Source organism: Stenella coeruleoalba, assembly GCF_951394435.1.
Source record: "Stenella coeruleoalba genome assembly, chromosome: 11".
NCBI lineage: Eukaryota > Metazoa > Chordata > Mammalia > Artiodactyla > Delphinidae > Stenella > Stenella coeruleoalba.
Genome location: NC_137157.1, coordinates 15876048 through 15891414, shown reverse-complemented (window position 1 = coordinate 15891414; position 15367 = coordinate 15876048). Strand labels below are relative to the sequence as shown.

The 15367-nt window shown below is 42.7% G+C and overlaps 1 protein-coding gene across 1 annotated transcript in view; it reads left to right on the top strand.

Annotated features, from left to right (window-relative positions):
- Window positions 1-15367, top strand: part of RFX4 (regulatory factor X4) — a gene marked incomplete at both ends in the record, with an annotated part of 165777 nt that overhangs the window by 50367 nt on the left and 100043 nt on the right. The window contains one exon of the mRNA XM_079937873.1: window positions 7893-7953. Coding sequence (XP_079793999.1) covers window positions 7893-7953 — 61 coding nt within the window. The remainder of the gene's footprint in view (window positions 1-7892; window positions 7954-15367) is intronic.

Genomic DNA, 15367 nt, shown 5'->3' with positions numbered 1-15367 from the left:
ATTTGAGCTCAAGAGAGCAGAGACCACGTCTGCCTTTTCTCCCCGATCAGCCCCTGGCATAGGGCTGGAACATACTAGACACTCAATAAATACTTGATGAATGAGTGCCTGAGTTACCAGCACTTCTGGTGAATTAGGATGGAGAGCCATCAGGCAGGAGGGTCAGGTCTGGGTGTGACACACAGCCTCTTTGGGGATAAAAGGCTGGGAATGAAGTCACCAGTGTCTGGAGGGAAAGGGGCCTGCAGAGGTGGGAGGCGCCTGTTTGATGACTGAGTGGAGGGTCCCTGTTGGCTCCGGGTAGACCAGTTCTTATCTAAATACTATCAGTAGCTGCCACATGCCCATCACTGAGTGAGGTCCAGCCTCCACTCACGGGCCGCATGGCTTCCTGCAGATTTTTTAGCCTCACGCAAAGCTCGATTTCCTTACTTATAAAATAGGGATATAGGAGACTTCCCTGGTGGCTCAGTGGTTAAGAATCTGCCTGCCAATGCAGGGGACACGGGTTCGAGCCCTGGTCCGGGAAGATCCCACATGCTGCAGAGCAACTAAGCCCGTGTGCCACAGCTACTGAAGCCCACATGCCTAGAGCCCGTGCTTCGCAAGAGAAGCCGTCACAATGAGAAGACCACGCACCACAACGAAGAGTAGCCCCTGCTCACCGCAACTAGAGAAAGCCCATGCACAGCAACAAAGACCCAGTGCAGCCAAATGAAATTAAATTAAATTAAAATTAAACTAATTAATAGCACTGTTGGGAGGAATAAAATGAGATGGCATATGAAAAGTGATGCACAGTGCCTGGCTTAAGTACTTGGCCCGTGAAGGCTATTAGTATTGTTCTGGTATTCTTTTTAAATGTATCTAGTTTTTAACATATTTTATGATATTTAATCTTCAAACCATCCTTGTAACGTAAGTTATGATTCTCATGTTTTAGGTGAGGGCCCTCCAACTTGGATGTGTCAAGTGACTGCTTGGGCTCCCACGGAGTTAGGGGCAAAGCTGGAATTCAAAGCCAGGTCGGCCTGCCCTCAAAGCTAGTTCTCTTGCCAGCGGTTGGTATCAGAAATGGGCCCTAAGAAAGTTTAGTTGGGAAGAAAAAATCTGACACAGTAGAGACGGGTATCCCCTGAATGGGAGACACTGTGGTGGAATCCCAGAATGGGGAACTTTTCTGGCTCCAGGCAACGGACCATTTGCCTTTTCCCTCCGCTAGGAGTTTTCTCATGCTGCTTGCTCCCCCTGGAGTACCCCTGCCCTCAACATCCTCCTCTCAAAGTCTGACCTGTCCTTGTAAAGGTGACTGAGTAAAACAGGTTACAAGCCAGGATGTGCTATGTGACCCTCACTTATTTTAAGTTAGGGGTGTGTGTGTGTGTGTGTGCGTGCTTGGTTGTGAAAGAGAACATTGAAAAAAAGGCTGGAGGTAAATAGGATAAAGGGTTGACAATAGTTTGTTCTATTGAGAGGGGCTTGTATTTCCAGAGATTTCTATTTTCCCTATGTATACTACTATGTATAAATAGGTAATGAGAACCTACTGTATAGCACAGGAACTCTACTCAATGCTCTGTGGTGACCTAAGTGGGAAGTACATCGAAAAAAGAGGGGATGTATGTGTACGTATAGCTGATTCACTTTGCTGTATAGCAGAAACTAACACAACACTGTAAAGCAATTATACTCCAATAAAACTTGAAAAAACTATTTTCCAAATTAAAAAGCAAATGAACATGTATTATCTTTGCAAACAGTAAACAAGGTTGTCTTTTAAATTCTGACCATCTCTTCAAGGCCAGCTCAAATGCCACCTCCTGTTTGGAGCCCTGATGTCCCCTGCTGTGTGTTTGCCTTGCAGAGTCCCTGTCGATGCCGTTGTGTTTGCCCCTGTAAACCTTCCCGAGCAGAGAGGTGGCCTCCCTTGCCTGCTTCCCACAGTAGATCCCAGCTGAACAGAGTCGCTCCAAGGCCTCCCAGCCAGAGCAGCCCAGGGCAGCCTTTGCCATGCAGCTCCTGCACTGATGTTTTCCAGCTCTTAGCTCTTAAGTTCATTTCACTCAATCCTCCCGAATATCTTTCCAGGTAGGCATTATTATTACTGTCAGTTTAGAGACCAGAGACTCTTAAAGATTGAACGGGATTACTAGATGTCACACAGCACCGCTTCAGTGCCCTTACTCCACTCCACCTCTTGACTAGGACCCCTGCTGCAGCCACCTTGCTTCTGGGAAGGCTGCCTGATCTTTCAGGTCCCCATGGCTTTATCTGTCCCCCACCTTCTCCACCCTACCCCTGACTTCATCCCACCTTCCTTGACACCTGGTTCCCATCTCTGGCCCACTCAGGGCTCATCTTACTTGTGGCTTCTTCTCGGAAGCCTGTCTTGACAGGCGCTGCTTTTTCATGCAGTCTGGGTTGGCAGGATCCTCCTTGCCTACCCACAGGACAGCATTTATCACTTCTTACTGAACTTGGCCTCTTTCTCTACTGTTTGTCTTTCTCCTTCCCCAACCAGACTAAAGGACAAGAGCTTAATTTCTTTATTCTCAGTGTCTAGCTGGCATACATTAGGTATTCAATGAATTTTTGTTGAATTAATTAATATGATCCCTTCAATAGCCCTTTAAAATGACTAGTTTTACAAGTGAAGAAAAATGAAGCTCAGAGGTTGAGGGGTTTTCTCAGTCACGGCCAGTAAGGTTTTAAATTGATTTTAGAATATAGATCTTTTGACATGTAGCCCACGTTGACTGATGTGTTGAAATTTGAAAAAGCAGAGAAAAAAAATACCCTGCCATTTCTAGTGGGGGGGGACAAAAATATAAATCATGGGCCAGCATAAGCTGGAAAGAGATATATTTAGGTTGTTTATGTGTTTTTCCTTGTTTAAAAACATGCAATTGATCTTGTTTTTTAACATAGCCTTTCAATTATTTACTTAGTGTAATTCCTAGGAGTTGGGCTTGTTAGGCCAAGTGACTGGATATTGTAGATAGCTCTCAGTATCATTGCAAAATTACTTACCAAACCACTGTAGCAGTTAACACTACCTTCAGAGAAATGAGAGAATGTCAGTTTTTCCATTTACACACCAGCACTGGAGATGATTATTTAAAATTTTGTTGTTCTCAGAGGTATAAAGTTGTACCTCATTATTATCTACTTTTTATTTCTTGGTGAACAGCTGAGGTTGAGTATTGTTCTTTGTGTCTGTCTACCTACATTCTTATGGGACTCATGCTCCTTTTCGTGCTTTTATTTTTAAGATTGTTGAAGACAGTTGTAGAAGGCAGACTCAGCTATTTAATTAAGTGTGAATGGAAGGCATTGGCTGGAGGGAACACAAAGATGACTAAGATACCATCCCTGCTTTCTTCTTTTTTTTTAAGTTGAGATATAATTGGCATACAAGACACTATATTAGTTTCAGGTGTACAACATAATAATTTGATATTTGTACGTACAGCAAAATGATCACCACAGTAGTCTAGTTAACATCCATCACCACACATACAGAATTTTTTTTCTGGTGATGAGAACTTGTAAGATCTACTCTCTTAGCAACTTCCAAATATGCGGTTCAGTGTTGTTAACTGCAGTCACCATGCTGTCTACAGCATTCCCGTGACTTATTTATTTTATAATTGGAAGTATATAGCTTTTGACTCCCTTCATCTGTTTCACCCCCCACTTCCCCACCCCCTGGCAACCACCAGTCTGTATCTGTTCTTTTTATCTATGAGCTTTTTTTTTGTTCCGCATGTAAATGAAATCATATGGTATTTGTATTTCTCTTACTTAATTTCACTTAGCATAATGCCCTGAATATCCATCATTATTGTTGCAAATGGCAAGATTTCATTCTTTTTTATGGCTGAATAATATTCATATATATATATAAAATATTTTCTTTATCTATTCATCTGTCATTGGATGCTTAGGTTGTTTCCATATCTTGGCTATTGTAAATAGTGCTACAGTGAACATGGGATGAAGATATCTTTTCTTATTAGTGTTTTCATTTTCTTCAAATAAATACCCAGAAGTGGAATTGCTAGATCATGTAATAGTTCTATTTTGAATTTTTTTTTTTTTATTTGCGGTACGCGGGCCTCTCACTATTGTGGCCTCTCCCATTGCGGAGCACAGGCTCCAGACGTGCAGGCTCAGCGGCCATGGCTCACGGGCCCAGCTGCTCCGCGGCATGTGGGATCTTCCCGGACCGGGGCACAAACCCGTGTCCCCTGCATCGACAGGCGGACTCTCAACCACTGCGCCACCAGGGAACCCCTCTATTTTGAATTTTTTTTTTTTTTTTTTTTTGCTGTACATGGGCCTCTCACTGTTGTGGCCTCTCCCGTTGCGGAGCACAGGCTCCGGACACACAGGCTCAGTGGCCATGGCTCACGGGCCCAGCCACTCCGCGGCATTTGGGATCCTCCCAGGCCAGGGAACGAACCCATGTCCCCTGCATTGACAGGCGGACTCTCAAGCACTGCGCCACCAGGGAAGCCCTATTTTGAATTTTTTGATGAACCTCCATGCTGTTTTCCATAGTGGCTGCACCAATTTACGTTCCCACCGATAGTGCGTGAGGGTTCTCTTTTCTCCTCATCCTCACCAGCACTTATTTCTTGTTTTTTTGATAATAGCCATTCTAAAAAGTGTGAGGTGATATCTCATTGTGGTTTTGATTTGCATTTCCCTGATGATTAGTAAAGTTGAGCATCTTTTCATGTACCTATTGGCCATCTGTATATCTTCTTTGGAAAAATGTCTATTCAGATCTTCTGTGCATTTTTCAATTGGATTATTTGGCGAGGGCAGGGGGTTTGCTATTGAGTTGTATGAGTTCTTTATATATTTTGAATATTAACCCCTCATCAGATACATGATTTGCGAATATTTTCTCCCATTCAGTAGGTTGCCTTTTTGTTGTTGTCGCTGATTTCCTTTGCTGTGCAGAAGATTTTAAGTTTGATGTAATCCCACATGTTTATTTTTTGCTTTTGTTGCCTTTGCTTTTGGTATCAAATCCAAAAAGTCATCACCAAGATGAATGTCAAGGAGCTTACTGCCTGTGTTTTCTTCTAGGACTTTTATGGTTTCAGGTTTTACATTCAAGTCTTTAATTGGTTTTCAGTTAATTTTTGTGTATGGTGTAAGATAGTGGTCCAACTTAATTGTTTTGCAAGTTGCTGTCCAGTTTTCCCAACACCATTTATTGAAGAGACTGTCCTTTCCCCATTGCATATTCTTGGCTCCTATGTTATAAATTAGTTGACTGTGTGTGGGGGTTTATTTCTGGGCTCTCTATTTTGTTCCATTGATCTATGTGTCTGTTTTTATGCCAGCATTTTACTCTTTTGATTACTATAGCTTTGTAATATAGTTTGAAAACAGGCCTCCTTGCCTTCTTAAGTAGGATCTTCTTAAGTAGGATATGCAAGTCAGAGAGATGGATATGGATATGCATAGAAATAATGATCCAGATGGCTAAACCATTCGACTGAAAGACAAGTAATGGGGTACAGAAGAACAGAGTTAGGATTAATGATTCCTGACTTGGAGGCTTCGAAGAGGTGGTGTTGTATATTCTAAACTGGAAAGGATGACAAACATTTAGAAGTAACTCCAGGTTGACAAAGCAGCATGAACAGATGTTGAGCCCAATGATGTATTGGGACATTTTGTCCCTGAGAACATTTAGTTTTAGTGTTGTACCAGTTAACATGGTTTTGGAGGCAAGGAAGTGAATACCCAATGAAAAGAGGATTTATTAACTCAGAAAATTGTATTATCTCATAAAGAGGCAGCAGTTTTTAGGGTTGGTTAATCAGAGGCACATCATGACATTCAGAATCCCCAGGTTTTCCCCCTTTTTCTCTCTGCCTTGCTTGGCATTGACTTTGTCCTCAGGCTGCTCTTTTCCCAGTTGAAAGTTTGCTGCTTCACTCCAATTATCTACTCACAGCTGTGTTCAAAAGCAGACCAGACCAGTGTGTCTCTTCTGTTTCTTCCCCTCCTCCCTGCTCCTTCCTTCCTTCCTTCCTTCCTTCCTTCCTTCCTTCCTTCCTCCCTTCCTCCCTCCCTCCCTCCCTCCCTCCCTTCCTTCAGTTTTGGAGGCCAGAAATTCGACATCAAGGCCCCCATTCCTTTTTGTTACAGAAAAATAACTTTCCCAGAAGCACCCAGAGGGCTCCTTCTTAATCTGATAGGCCACATCACCATGTCACATGCCCCACCTAATCCATCAGGGGCTAGATGACATAAAATTACCGTGATAGATTTAAATTAATCAACAGTCATCTCTCTAGGATTTGAGAGGGGATAACCCTCCCTGAACACATGGTCCCCTTTAAATTGGGATTCTATTAATAAGGAAGAAGGTGAGTCTGTACAGTTGTTGAATGAGCAACAGCAATATCTTCACAGTTTTTATGAGCAGACATTGTAATCAGACTTACACCAATACAGATAAGCTTTCATCAAGAAAATATTTTCTGAGGGCAACTTTATTAAGCTACTTCATTGGCAGTATATTTTACTTTCTTCCACTTTCATTTTAGTTTTACTTAAATTATTTTCACAAGTACAGATTCTTTCCCATATAAATCTTATACCACAGATTTATTTCGTTGACTGTTTTACATGTTCTTATTAAATTTTGTTGATTATATTTGTAGGTTTTGACATTATTTTCTTTTGAGACTGTTATTTGTACCAGTTTTCTTGGGTCAGATTTTGTGGGTCAAGAAATTTTACTATTTTTTAATTTATTATTATTTTTTTGCTGCGCCATGCAGCTTGTAGGATCTTAGTTCCCCTACCAGGAATCAAACCTGCGCCCTTGAAGTGTAAGCATGGAGTCCTAACCACTGGACCATCAGGGAATTCCCTAGAAATTTAATTTTATGTTGATTATTTCTATCAATAATCTTCATTAAGAATTGAATGCAACTAATTAAATCTATTTCTCAGTTAATTCATGATAAAACTGTGAGCAGTCCTTCTTAAGTATGCAAAGATTGATCTGTTGTTCAGATTGCTGTGTTGCAGAGGTCTGCAAACTAGAACCCCACAGACCAAACCTGGCCTGACACCTATTTTCGTAGGGCTGTAAACTAAGAATGATTTTGTAGATGGATATTTGTAATCTGTTGGATGAAAGGGAATGTGAGCTTTGAACCCCAGTTAAGAAAAATGTTACCCGCTCCCCCAAATTAATTTCATTTTTAATTAATAGACCTGTATTACAAAAATTATAATCAACTAGTATTATATTTTGAATTTTGTCAATATGGAAATGGAATTTGTTTTCTCTCTTGTTATATAAATATTACATAATATTTTTGATTTTGCCTCTTGGCTCCCAAATCCTAAAATATTTACTAACTGGCTCTTTACAGGAAAAGTTTGCCAACCCCTGTTCTATTGTATTGCTAACCTGATTCTTCTGAACACTTACACTCTCCGTTCCCTACACTAACTGTCTGTTCCATTGGAGTTACAAGAAACAAATAGTGGCGAAGTCAGTGTGTTCTTAGGGTCAAAATCATCGTATCAAATGTCCAGCTTCAGTTGCGAACATAGCATGTTGGGGGAGTGCAGTCATATTGTTCAGTGATGAAGAGAGATAGCTCTTCAAACTGTAACGTATTATGTCAAATAAAAATACAAATTGATATAAGAGTTTTCCGTAAAAGTCAGTTTCTCCTTTTTTTTTTATTAAAGTGTGATAAATCTAACATGTTAGAAAAGCCAAAATATCATTGCTTTCAAAGCATCAACCTTTGAGGGCAACGTAGTCTTTTGAGACTTGGGAGAGCTGAAAGGCCTTGTATGTTTTCCTACTGAAGTTCACTCCTTTTTCTTTCATTTAACAGATGAGGAAAAAGAAAATAATAGAGCATCCAAGCCCCATTCCACTCCTGCTACTCTGCAATGGTAAGTTCCATTCTGAGCAAGTTCTCTCTTGATGGGAAGCTCATATAACTATGTCTTCCTACAGACAGGACAGCATATTACTTGGATATTTTGACATTGTCATAATAACTTGACATCCAATAGCCCATATGCAATCAGTTTAATTTGTAATTATGCATAAAATACTCAACTTAGATATAGACAGGAGATTTGAATTTTCATATTTATTTTATTTGGGAATAGATTTTTTTTCCATCATCAAAACACTGGCAAAGACTGGATTCTACATGGATGTTATTAATTGATTTTAATAGAATCTATTATTTTAATAAATAATGTTGCAGCCAATTATAGAAACATAGGTCTGTTCACCCCTACCAATGAACTCTTAATAAATTAATAATTTATTGCAACTATACTACATTTATTTTAACATTAATACAAATTATCTACTTGAGTGGCTCTCCCTTTAATATTTGGAATTCCTGGACTTGATGTTATAGTTAATGATGTTGTTTAAGTGTTTGCACCCATGTTTGGTATTTACAGGTAAATTCTCCTCTAAGAGTTTTACTTAGAAATTACGTTGTAGCTTTGAACACCAAAGCTATTCTATACCTGAGACTCACCTCTCAGAAGAACTTGTCACTTAAGGGCTATTACCACTCTAGTTCAGCCCAGCAAAGCGGAAGGAAGTAAGGAACAAAGGGGAAGGAGAGAGAAGTAGGGAGGGGAAAGGAATGAATCTACTGTGTGCCAGCCTGCATGCTAGGCACTTTGTATACATGCCTCATTTCATTCTCACAATTCTGTGAAGTTGGTATTGTTATGCCCATTTTACAGATGAGGAAAATAAAGCTTAGACAGTTAAATCATTTGCTTGAATATACACATAGCCATGAAGTGGCAGAGGCAGGAACCTGGCTGGGTCACTTTAATTGCAAAGCCTATGCTTTTGAAGAAAGGAAGAGAAAAATCAGGAAGGATGGAGAAGAGAGACTGGATCAGAAAAGGAAGCAGATTGGCTTTAATGAGCAAATCATATTAGATTCTTCTGACTAATCCACCCACAGGTGAGAGGAAAACAACATTGGGAGAAAGCATTCACAAATGTAACTCAATCTTCTCTAACAAGAGTCTCAGTAGTCAACTTGTTTTGCTACAAGGATAGCAGAGGTTGTGTTCAAGAGCTCCATTTCCAGCCTTTTGGCTTGTTTCCATCAGTTTGCCCCTACATTCTTTTTCTCATTGCATTTGCTGCTTTTTGCTTTATTTAAAATTCTACTTTACTTCCCTGGTCAAATCTCTCCCTGCACTCCTTACCCCCAAATTATGGTCACACAGATTCTCATAATGCTAGCACATTGAATGAGGCATCAACATAAAAGAGTTTGGGGGTGAGAGTTTCTAGAAATGCTAGGAATCAACAGACACTCTTGCTTTAATAACCTGAACATGTCATACATTTCAGAATAAAAAATTTGAAAGGGACTAGAAGAAAATCACCTTGTTCATGTCTGTTTTTCTGTGATTCTCTGACATTTGCCTGGCAACAGCAAGGCTGTAGATAGAGTAATCTCTTAAATCACACTGCCAGGAATTAACTCCCAGCTCTGCTTTTCTAGCTGTGTGACCTTGGGCAAGGTCCTTCACCTCTCTGTGCCTCAGTCTACCTGTAAAATAGAGATGGCAGTAGTATTTACCTTATATCAGGGGTCCCCAACACCCGGGCCGTGGACCGGTACTGGTCTGCAGCCTGTTAGGAACCGGGCCGCCAAGCAGGAGGTGAGCGGCAGGTGAAGCTTTTTGTGCCGCTCCCATTGCTCGCGTTACCGCCTGAACCATCCCCCTGCCGCCCGCCCGTCCATGCAAAAATTGTCTTCCATGAAACGGGTCCCTGGTGCCAAAAAGGTTGGGGACCACTGCCTTCTGGGGTAGTCACAAAGAGGAAGTGAGTTCGTATATACAGAGTGCTTGAACAGTGTCTGGTGTAGGGTGGGTGCGAGGTAAATCTTAGCCATGGATTGCTCAGCAGACCTCTTCCTTCTGAGTCCCACAAGGACATCCCAGAATAGGGCTTTCCTCCTTCCTGACATATGCAATGCCAGTTCTCCTTCTACTGTACGTAATTCTATACAAAATATCGGTTTTTCTAAATAAAAGGTCACATAGATCATTCCGGAAGAAATTTCATCCTCCAATTCACAGAGTTAGGCAGTGGATTTGTTTTGATGAAAAAAATCTCTTTTCAGAGTCAGATCAGGTTTGAAAATGTATAAATTTGAGTATTATTATCAAAAGGTAACAAGTTGTTCAAACATCAAATTGTCCTCTAATTCCTTTTATATTATATTTTTAAGATAGAATTTTAGTTATTAACTCATTTAAGAAATGTTTACTGAGCACCTACTGTTTGCTAGGCCCTATTCTAGGCCCTGGGAATGCAGTAGTGGATAAGACAGACCAAGAATAGGGGCCGATGAGAGAAAAAGTTGGGTGATAATTTAAAAAATTATTATATTAATGATAAATAAATAAACAAGGAATGTATTAGATACGGATAAGTGCTGTGTGGAGAATTAGAACTGGCTGATATGATCATATCTCAGAGGCTATTTTAGGTTGAATGGTGAGGGAAAGCTTCCTTTAGGAGGTGATATTTAAGTGAATATTTGTATGACAAGAAGCCCTCAGACACCATGACGATGTTAAAATCAGGGAAACGTTCTAGAGAGGGAACATTGCAGGTCAAGCTCTCCCAGAGGCAGACTCTGAGCTGTGCCTACAGGTGGCCTATTATGTAAGGCACCCAGTATTGACACCATGAGGGTACGAGGGGATGGGCAGAGGGGGTCTCGGGCTGGGAGGAGGCTACGAGAGGCTTCAGCGATCTCACAGGGAGTTCTGAAGCCAGGGTGGGCCTCAGAGATGAACTGAGGCAATGGATTCAGGTTTTTATTCCCCCATCTTGCTCATCACTGCAGGTAGTTTGCCCCGAGGGAGAGGGGATATAACTTTGGTGTTTTTTTTTTAATTGGAGTATAATTGTTTTACAAAGTTGTGTTAGTATCTGCTGTACAGTGAAGTGAATTGGCTATATGTATACCTATATCCCCTCCCTGTTGGACCTCCCTCCCACCCCCCATCCCACCCATCTAGGTCATCACAGAGCACCGAGCTGAGCTCCCCGTGCTACACAGCATGTTCCCACTAGCTATCTGTTTTACACATGGTAGTGCACTTATGTCAAACCTAATCTCCCAGTTCATCCCATCTCCCCTTCCAGCCCTGTGAGGGGGCATAACTTTGGGCGAGGCAGTTCCCATTCTGCTGAGGACAACTCCCCAGGAAGGATTCAGCCTCAGCAATCAACGTCTCAGCGGTGGGGAAGAACGCCTCAGTCCTGAAAGGTAACCTGGGCACAGACCACAGTATCCTCCACTCTCTCCAGGCTGGAAGCAGGCTGGGCTTGTTCAAGGAGCTGCAGAAGGTGGCCCGTGTGGTTGGAGCATAGCCAGCAAGGAAGACAGCAGTACAGATGAGGTGGGGGAAGGAGACAGGGGAGTATGTAAATAGCAGGGAAGAAAAAGTAGGACATTTCTCTAAACTTAGGGATAGAGCCATGCTTAAAACCATGGTGGAGGACATGTGACATCCTATATCAAGTTCCACATGAGTAAACTTTTTTAGACTAGACTTTCAGTATAAAAACTTTGTCTCTCAACAGGAACTGGATGCACCCTCCACTCTACAAGGGAAAGTGATATAATTTATACCACATGTCCCCTCTTTGCTCTGGCTGCCAGGGAGTTCAGAGCTAAGTCTGATATTTATATACTTTTTTTTGTTTTTGTTTTTGTTTTTGCATTACACGGGCCTCTCACTGTTGTGGCCTCTCCCATTGCGGAGCACAGGCTCCAGACGCGCAGGCTCAGCGGCTATGGCCCATGGGCCCTGCCGCTCCGCGGCATGTGGGATCTTCCCGGACCAGGGCATGAACCCGTGTCCCCTGCATCAGCAGGCAGACTCTCAACCACTGCGCCACCAGGGAAGCCCTATATACTTTTTAATCTCTTTCCTTTGTCTAATTTTCTTCTTTTTGTGTTTATTTTGTTAGCTTTTTAGAAAACGGCAAAAGGTGCAAATAAATTCAACAAATACACATTTACATTTAAATTTTATTTTATTTACGCAAAATGCATTTCCTTATTTTAAAACGAAAACATTACAGATAAGGTTAAAGTCCACCTCCTCCAGAGCAGCGCTGTTACCAGTGAGAAATATGTATGTGTGTGGGTGTGTATACATGCGTGTGTGTGTGTGTGTATATATATATATATTTTTTTTTTTTTTTACTGTCCCTTGCCTATGCATTTACATGCATATGTACTGATAGAAGTTTCTGAATTGTGGTTTTTTATTTAGTATTTTCTCCTTTATAAAAAGAATACAGACATAGAACACTAAAAATATTGTTCCACAACCTGTCACACTATCTTGATCCACAGCTTGCTTTCTCCCCTTAGTCGAATACCCTGAAGCTATACCCAGATTAGTCCCCAGAGAACAACCTCATTTTAACTGCTGCACAGAATTTCATGTAAGACAGCGGCAGAATTCAGTTCGCCATTTCCCTCTTTGACCTACATTTAGGTTGTGTCCAAATCTCATCTTTGCCTTTACACATAAAGTCCCAAAGAACATCTTCATATGTCCCCTCACACACCTGCTGAAGTGTTTCTTCTGTCTGGGTATCAGGCAGTGGAAGTGCTGGGTGCACAGAAAATGTTAACAGGATTGCAAAATTGCCCACTCTAATGGCCTTACCATTTTATATTCAGCCGAAGTATACAAAATGCTGCTTTTTAAAAAATGGGAACCTAGCTCCGCAACATGGCATCTCATCCTCCGAGGCGTCTGTATCCTTCATGTTGTCCCCTCTCTCCAGGGGTAGCAGGCAGCCCCAGGAAAGGACCTTGGCCTCACCGCCAAGGTGGTAGCCACTGGCCTGATAGTGCCCAGTTCTCCCGGGACGCTTGGCTTGTTCCTGGAATTGGTTTAGGAGCTATTTGCCTCTCTGCCTTCTCCCACCTTGCTGAGAGCCCCTCCCCATCACCCTAGAGACCATCCCCACTCTAAGAACAAATAATACAACAGCCAAGCAGCTGAAAATAAGCAGGGCCACGTGATCTGGAGGCAGTTCCCAGCAGAAAACAGGCAAATATTGTCAAATGCCTTCCGCCAAACACTTTCCAGCATCCTTGGTCATGAGGTTAGTAAGGCCCAACCCACTGGGGATGGTGAGCCCTGCTGGAATCCTGGCCACACAATAACCTCTATTCACAAAGAGGATTTCGGCAGGGAAAGCAGCCTGTCTGCTGTCCTGGCCTACTCGCTGCCAGCACGTGTCCACCTCCACTGCCCCGCCCTCTCACACACCTCTCTTGTTGCCAGTGTCACTCTGAGCTCCTGTGTGCCATCAGGGGGGAGACACTTCCCTGTCTGCAATTTCCAGGGAAAGGGAGGCCCTTCCCCAAAGGAAGAGGATTGAAGACCAAATTGTCACTTTCGTGGGAGACATTTTCCTTTCTTTTGAAAAAATAAAAATGAGGCTTGGGTGATTGCTAGGCTTTCAATATTTCAAATCAATATGAAACAAAATAAATTCGGTGTTTCTCTTTAAAATGTTCTCAGAGGCCAGAGGTAGAAAATTGGGCTGGGTACTGTGCCAAAGAAGTACGGTGACATTTTAGACCCAGCCACAGCTGCTAGGCCAGACCCATGGGATGTCACCAATACCTGACGTTGTGCACCCATTTCTGATTTAATTCTTTATTCAACGGTGGCATAACCTGATTTGCTTTCATAGTGTGAGTTAGTCCACCTCACTCCAGAAAGGGAGGCTAAACATTTTTAGCTCTGAATGTAACCAGAAGTGACATACAGTGCCAATAGGTGTGACTATGTCCCGCTAGAAGTCCTCAGCCAGAGATGGAGAAAGGTAGCTTAAGCAGGACAACGTGAAGGGTGTAAATGTCTCAGAGAATGAGACGCTATGTTGTAGAGCTAGGTTCTTATTTTTAGAAAATAGTTTGTGCTGTGAGTGAAGGTATAAGATGGTAAAGCCATGTGAATGGGCAATTTTGCATCCCATTAACATTGTAATATGTACATCCACTCCTGGATACTGACATGGAGAAACACTCCCCCAGGTGTGCAGGGGGACACACATGAAGATGTTCTTTGCAGCCCTATTTGTAACGGTGAAGTGGAGATGAGTAGAGGCAGGGAAGAGATGGAAAGGGAAGATTGAAGGGGGTGGTTTATGGTAGAGGATGGTGCCAAAATCCCCTCCACTGCCATTCGGGGCCACCAGCGCTCTGGCTGCCAACCTGTAGCCTAGGCCCCGACAGGTGGGTTAGCAGCAGCACAGAACTTGTGACACTCTGCTACTGTACTGCCTAGTTTTTGTCCAAAAAAAAAAGAAAAAAAGAAAAGGACTTGATTAATCAAAAAGTGAACAGAGGAATGCCAGAAGCTGGCTAATCCCAGGCCTTTCTGGAGCACCAGTTTGGTAGCTTGTAGGCAAAGCACAAGATTTGGATTAGACTACTGTAGATTCTGGTCCAGTTGAGTCAATACAATGGCAGAAATAAATCCCTGACTCAGTCCATGGCTGAGCAGGGACCAAACTTACAGGTTGGGCCAATACCCCTGGTGTGCCAGGCTTACCCCAGCTGATGTTGCTGGCTGAGCTCACTGGATCTCACGAAAACCGGGTAGAGGAGGCAGGATTATTACCCCTATTGGAAGAGGGCAACTCAACACAGCAGATGGTCCCAGTCTCACTCCACTCACGTGGGGGAGATGCCTGACTCCTTATAAGAAGACCCTCAAGCAAGGGGAGGCGGGGCCGGCGAGGTCCCAGGAGAAACACCAGGGACCCACCTGAACTCGTGTTTGTCTACCCAGCAGCAAACTGTGGGCTTAATTGTTGCAGTTTAATAAAATAGATTGGGTGGGTTTTGTTTATTTGTTTTGGCCTTCTGTAGAATCCGAGCCCACAGGAGCCAAATGCCACCATTTTGTACTTATTTATCATCTGGTGGTGGTCTCTCCTTGGTTCCCATCTTCCTCCTGAGAAACCGTCGGCTTCCTAAAGGCGACGGTAGGGATTGCGTCTTCTCGTTCACTGCTGTATTCTGCGGTGCCTGGCGCATAATAGGTGCTCAATAGGTAATGCTGACTCACTGAGCACATGGATGCCAGTCCCTAGCACAGAGTGAGAGCTTTAGAAGCATCGTCCCGGAGTTCATACTCCAAGGCGGGCTTTTCCCAGCCAAGCAGTTTGGGGCAAGTCACTTAGCCTCCCCAACTCTCCATTTCTTCCTCCATGTCATGGAGATAAAGTTACCCATTTGTGGGAGTAGTGATA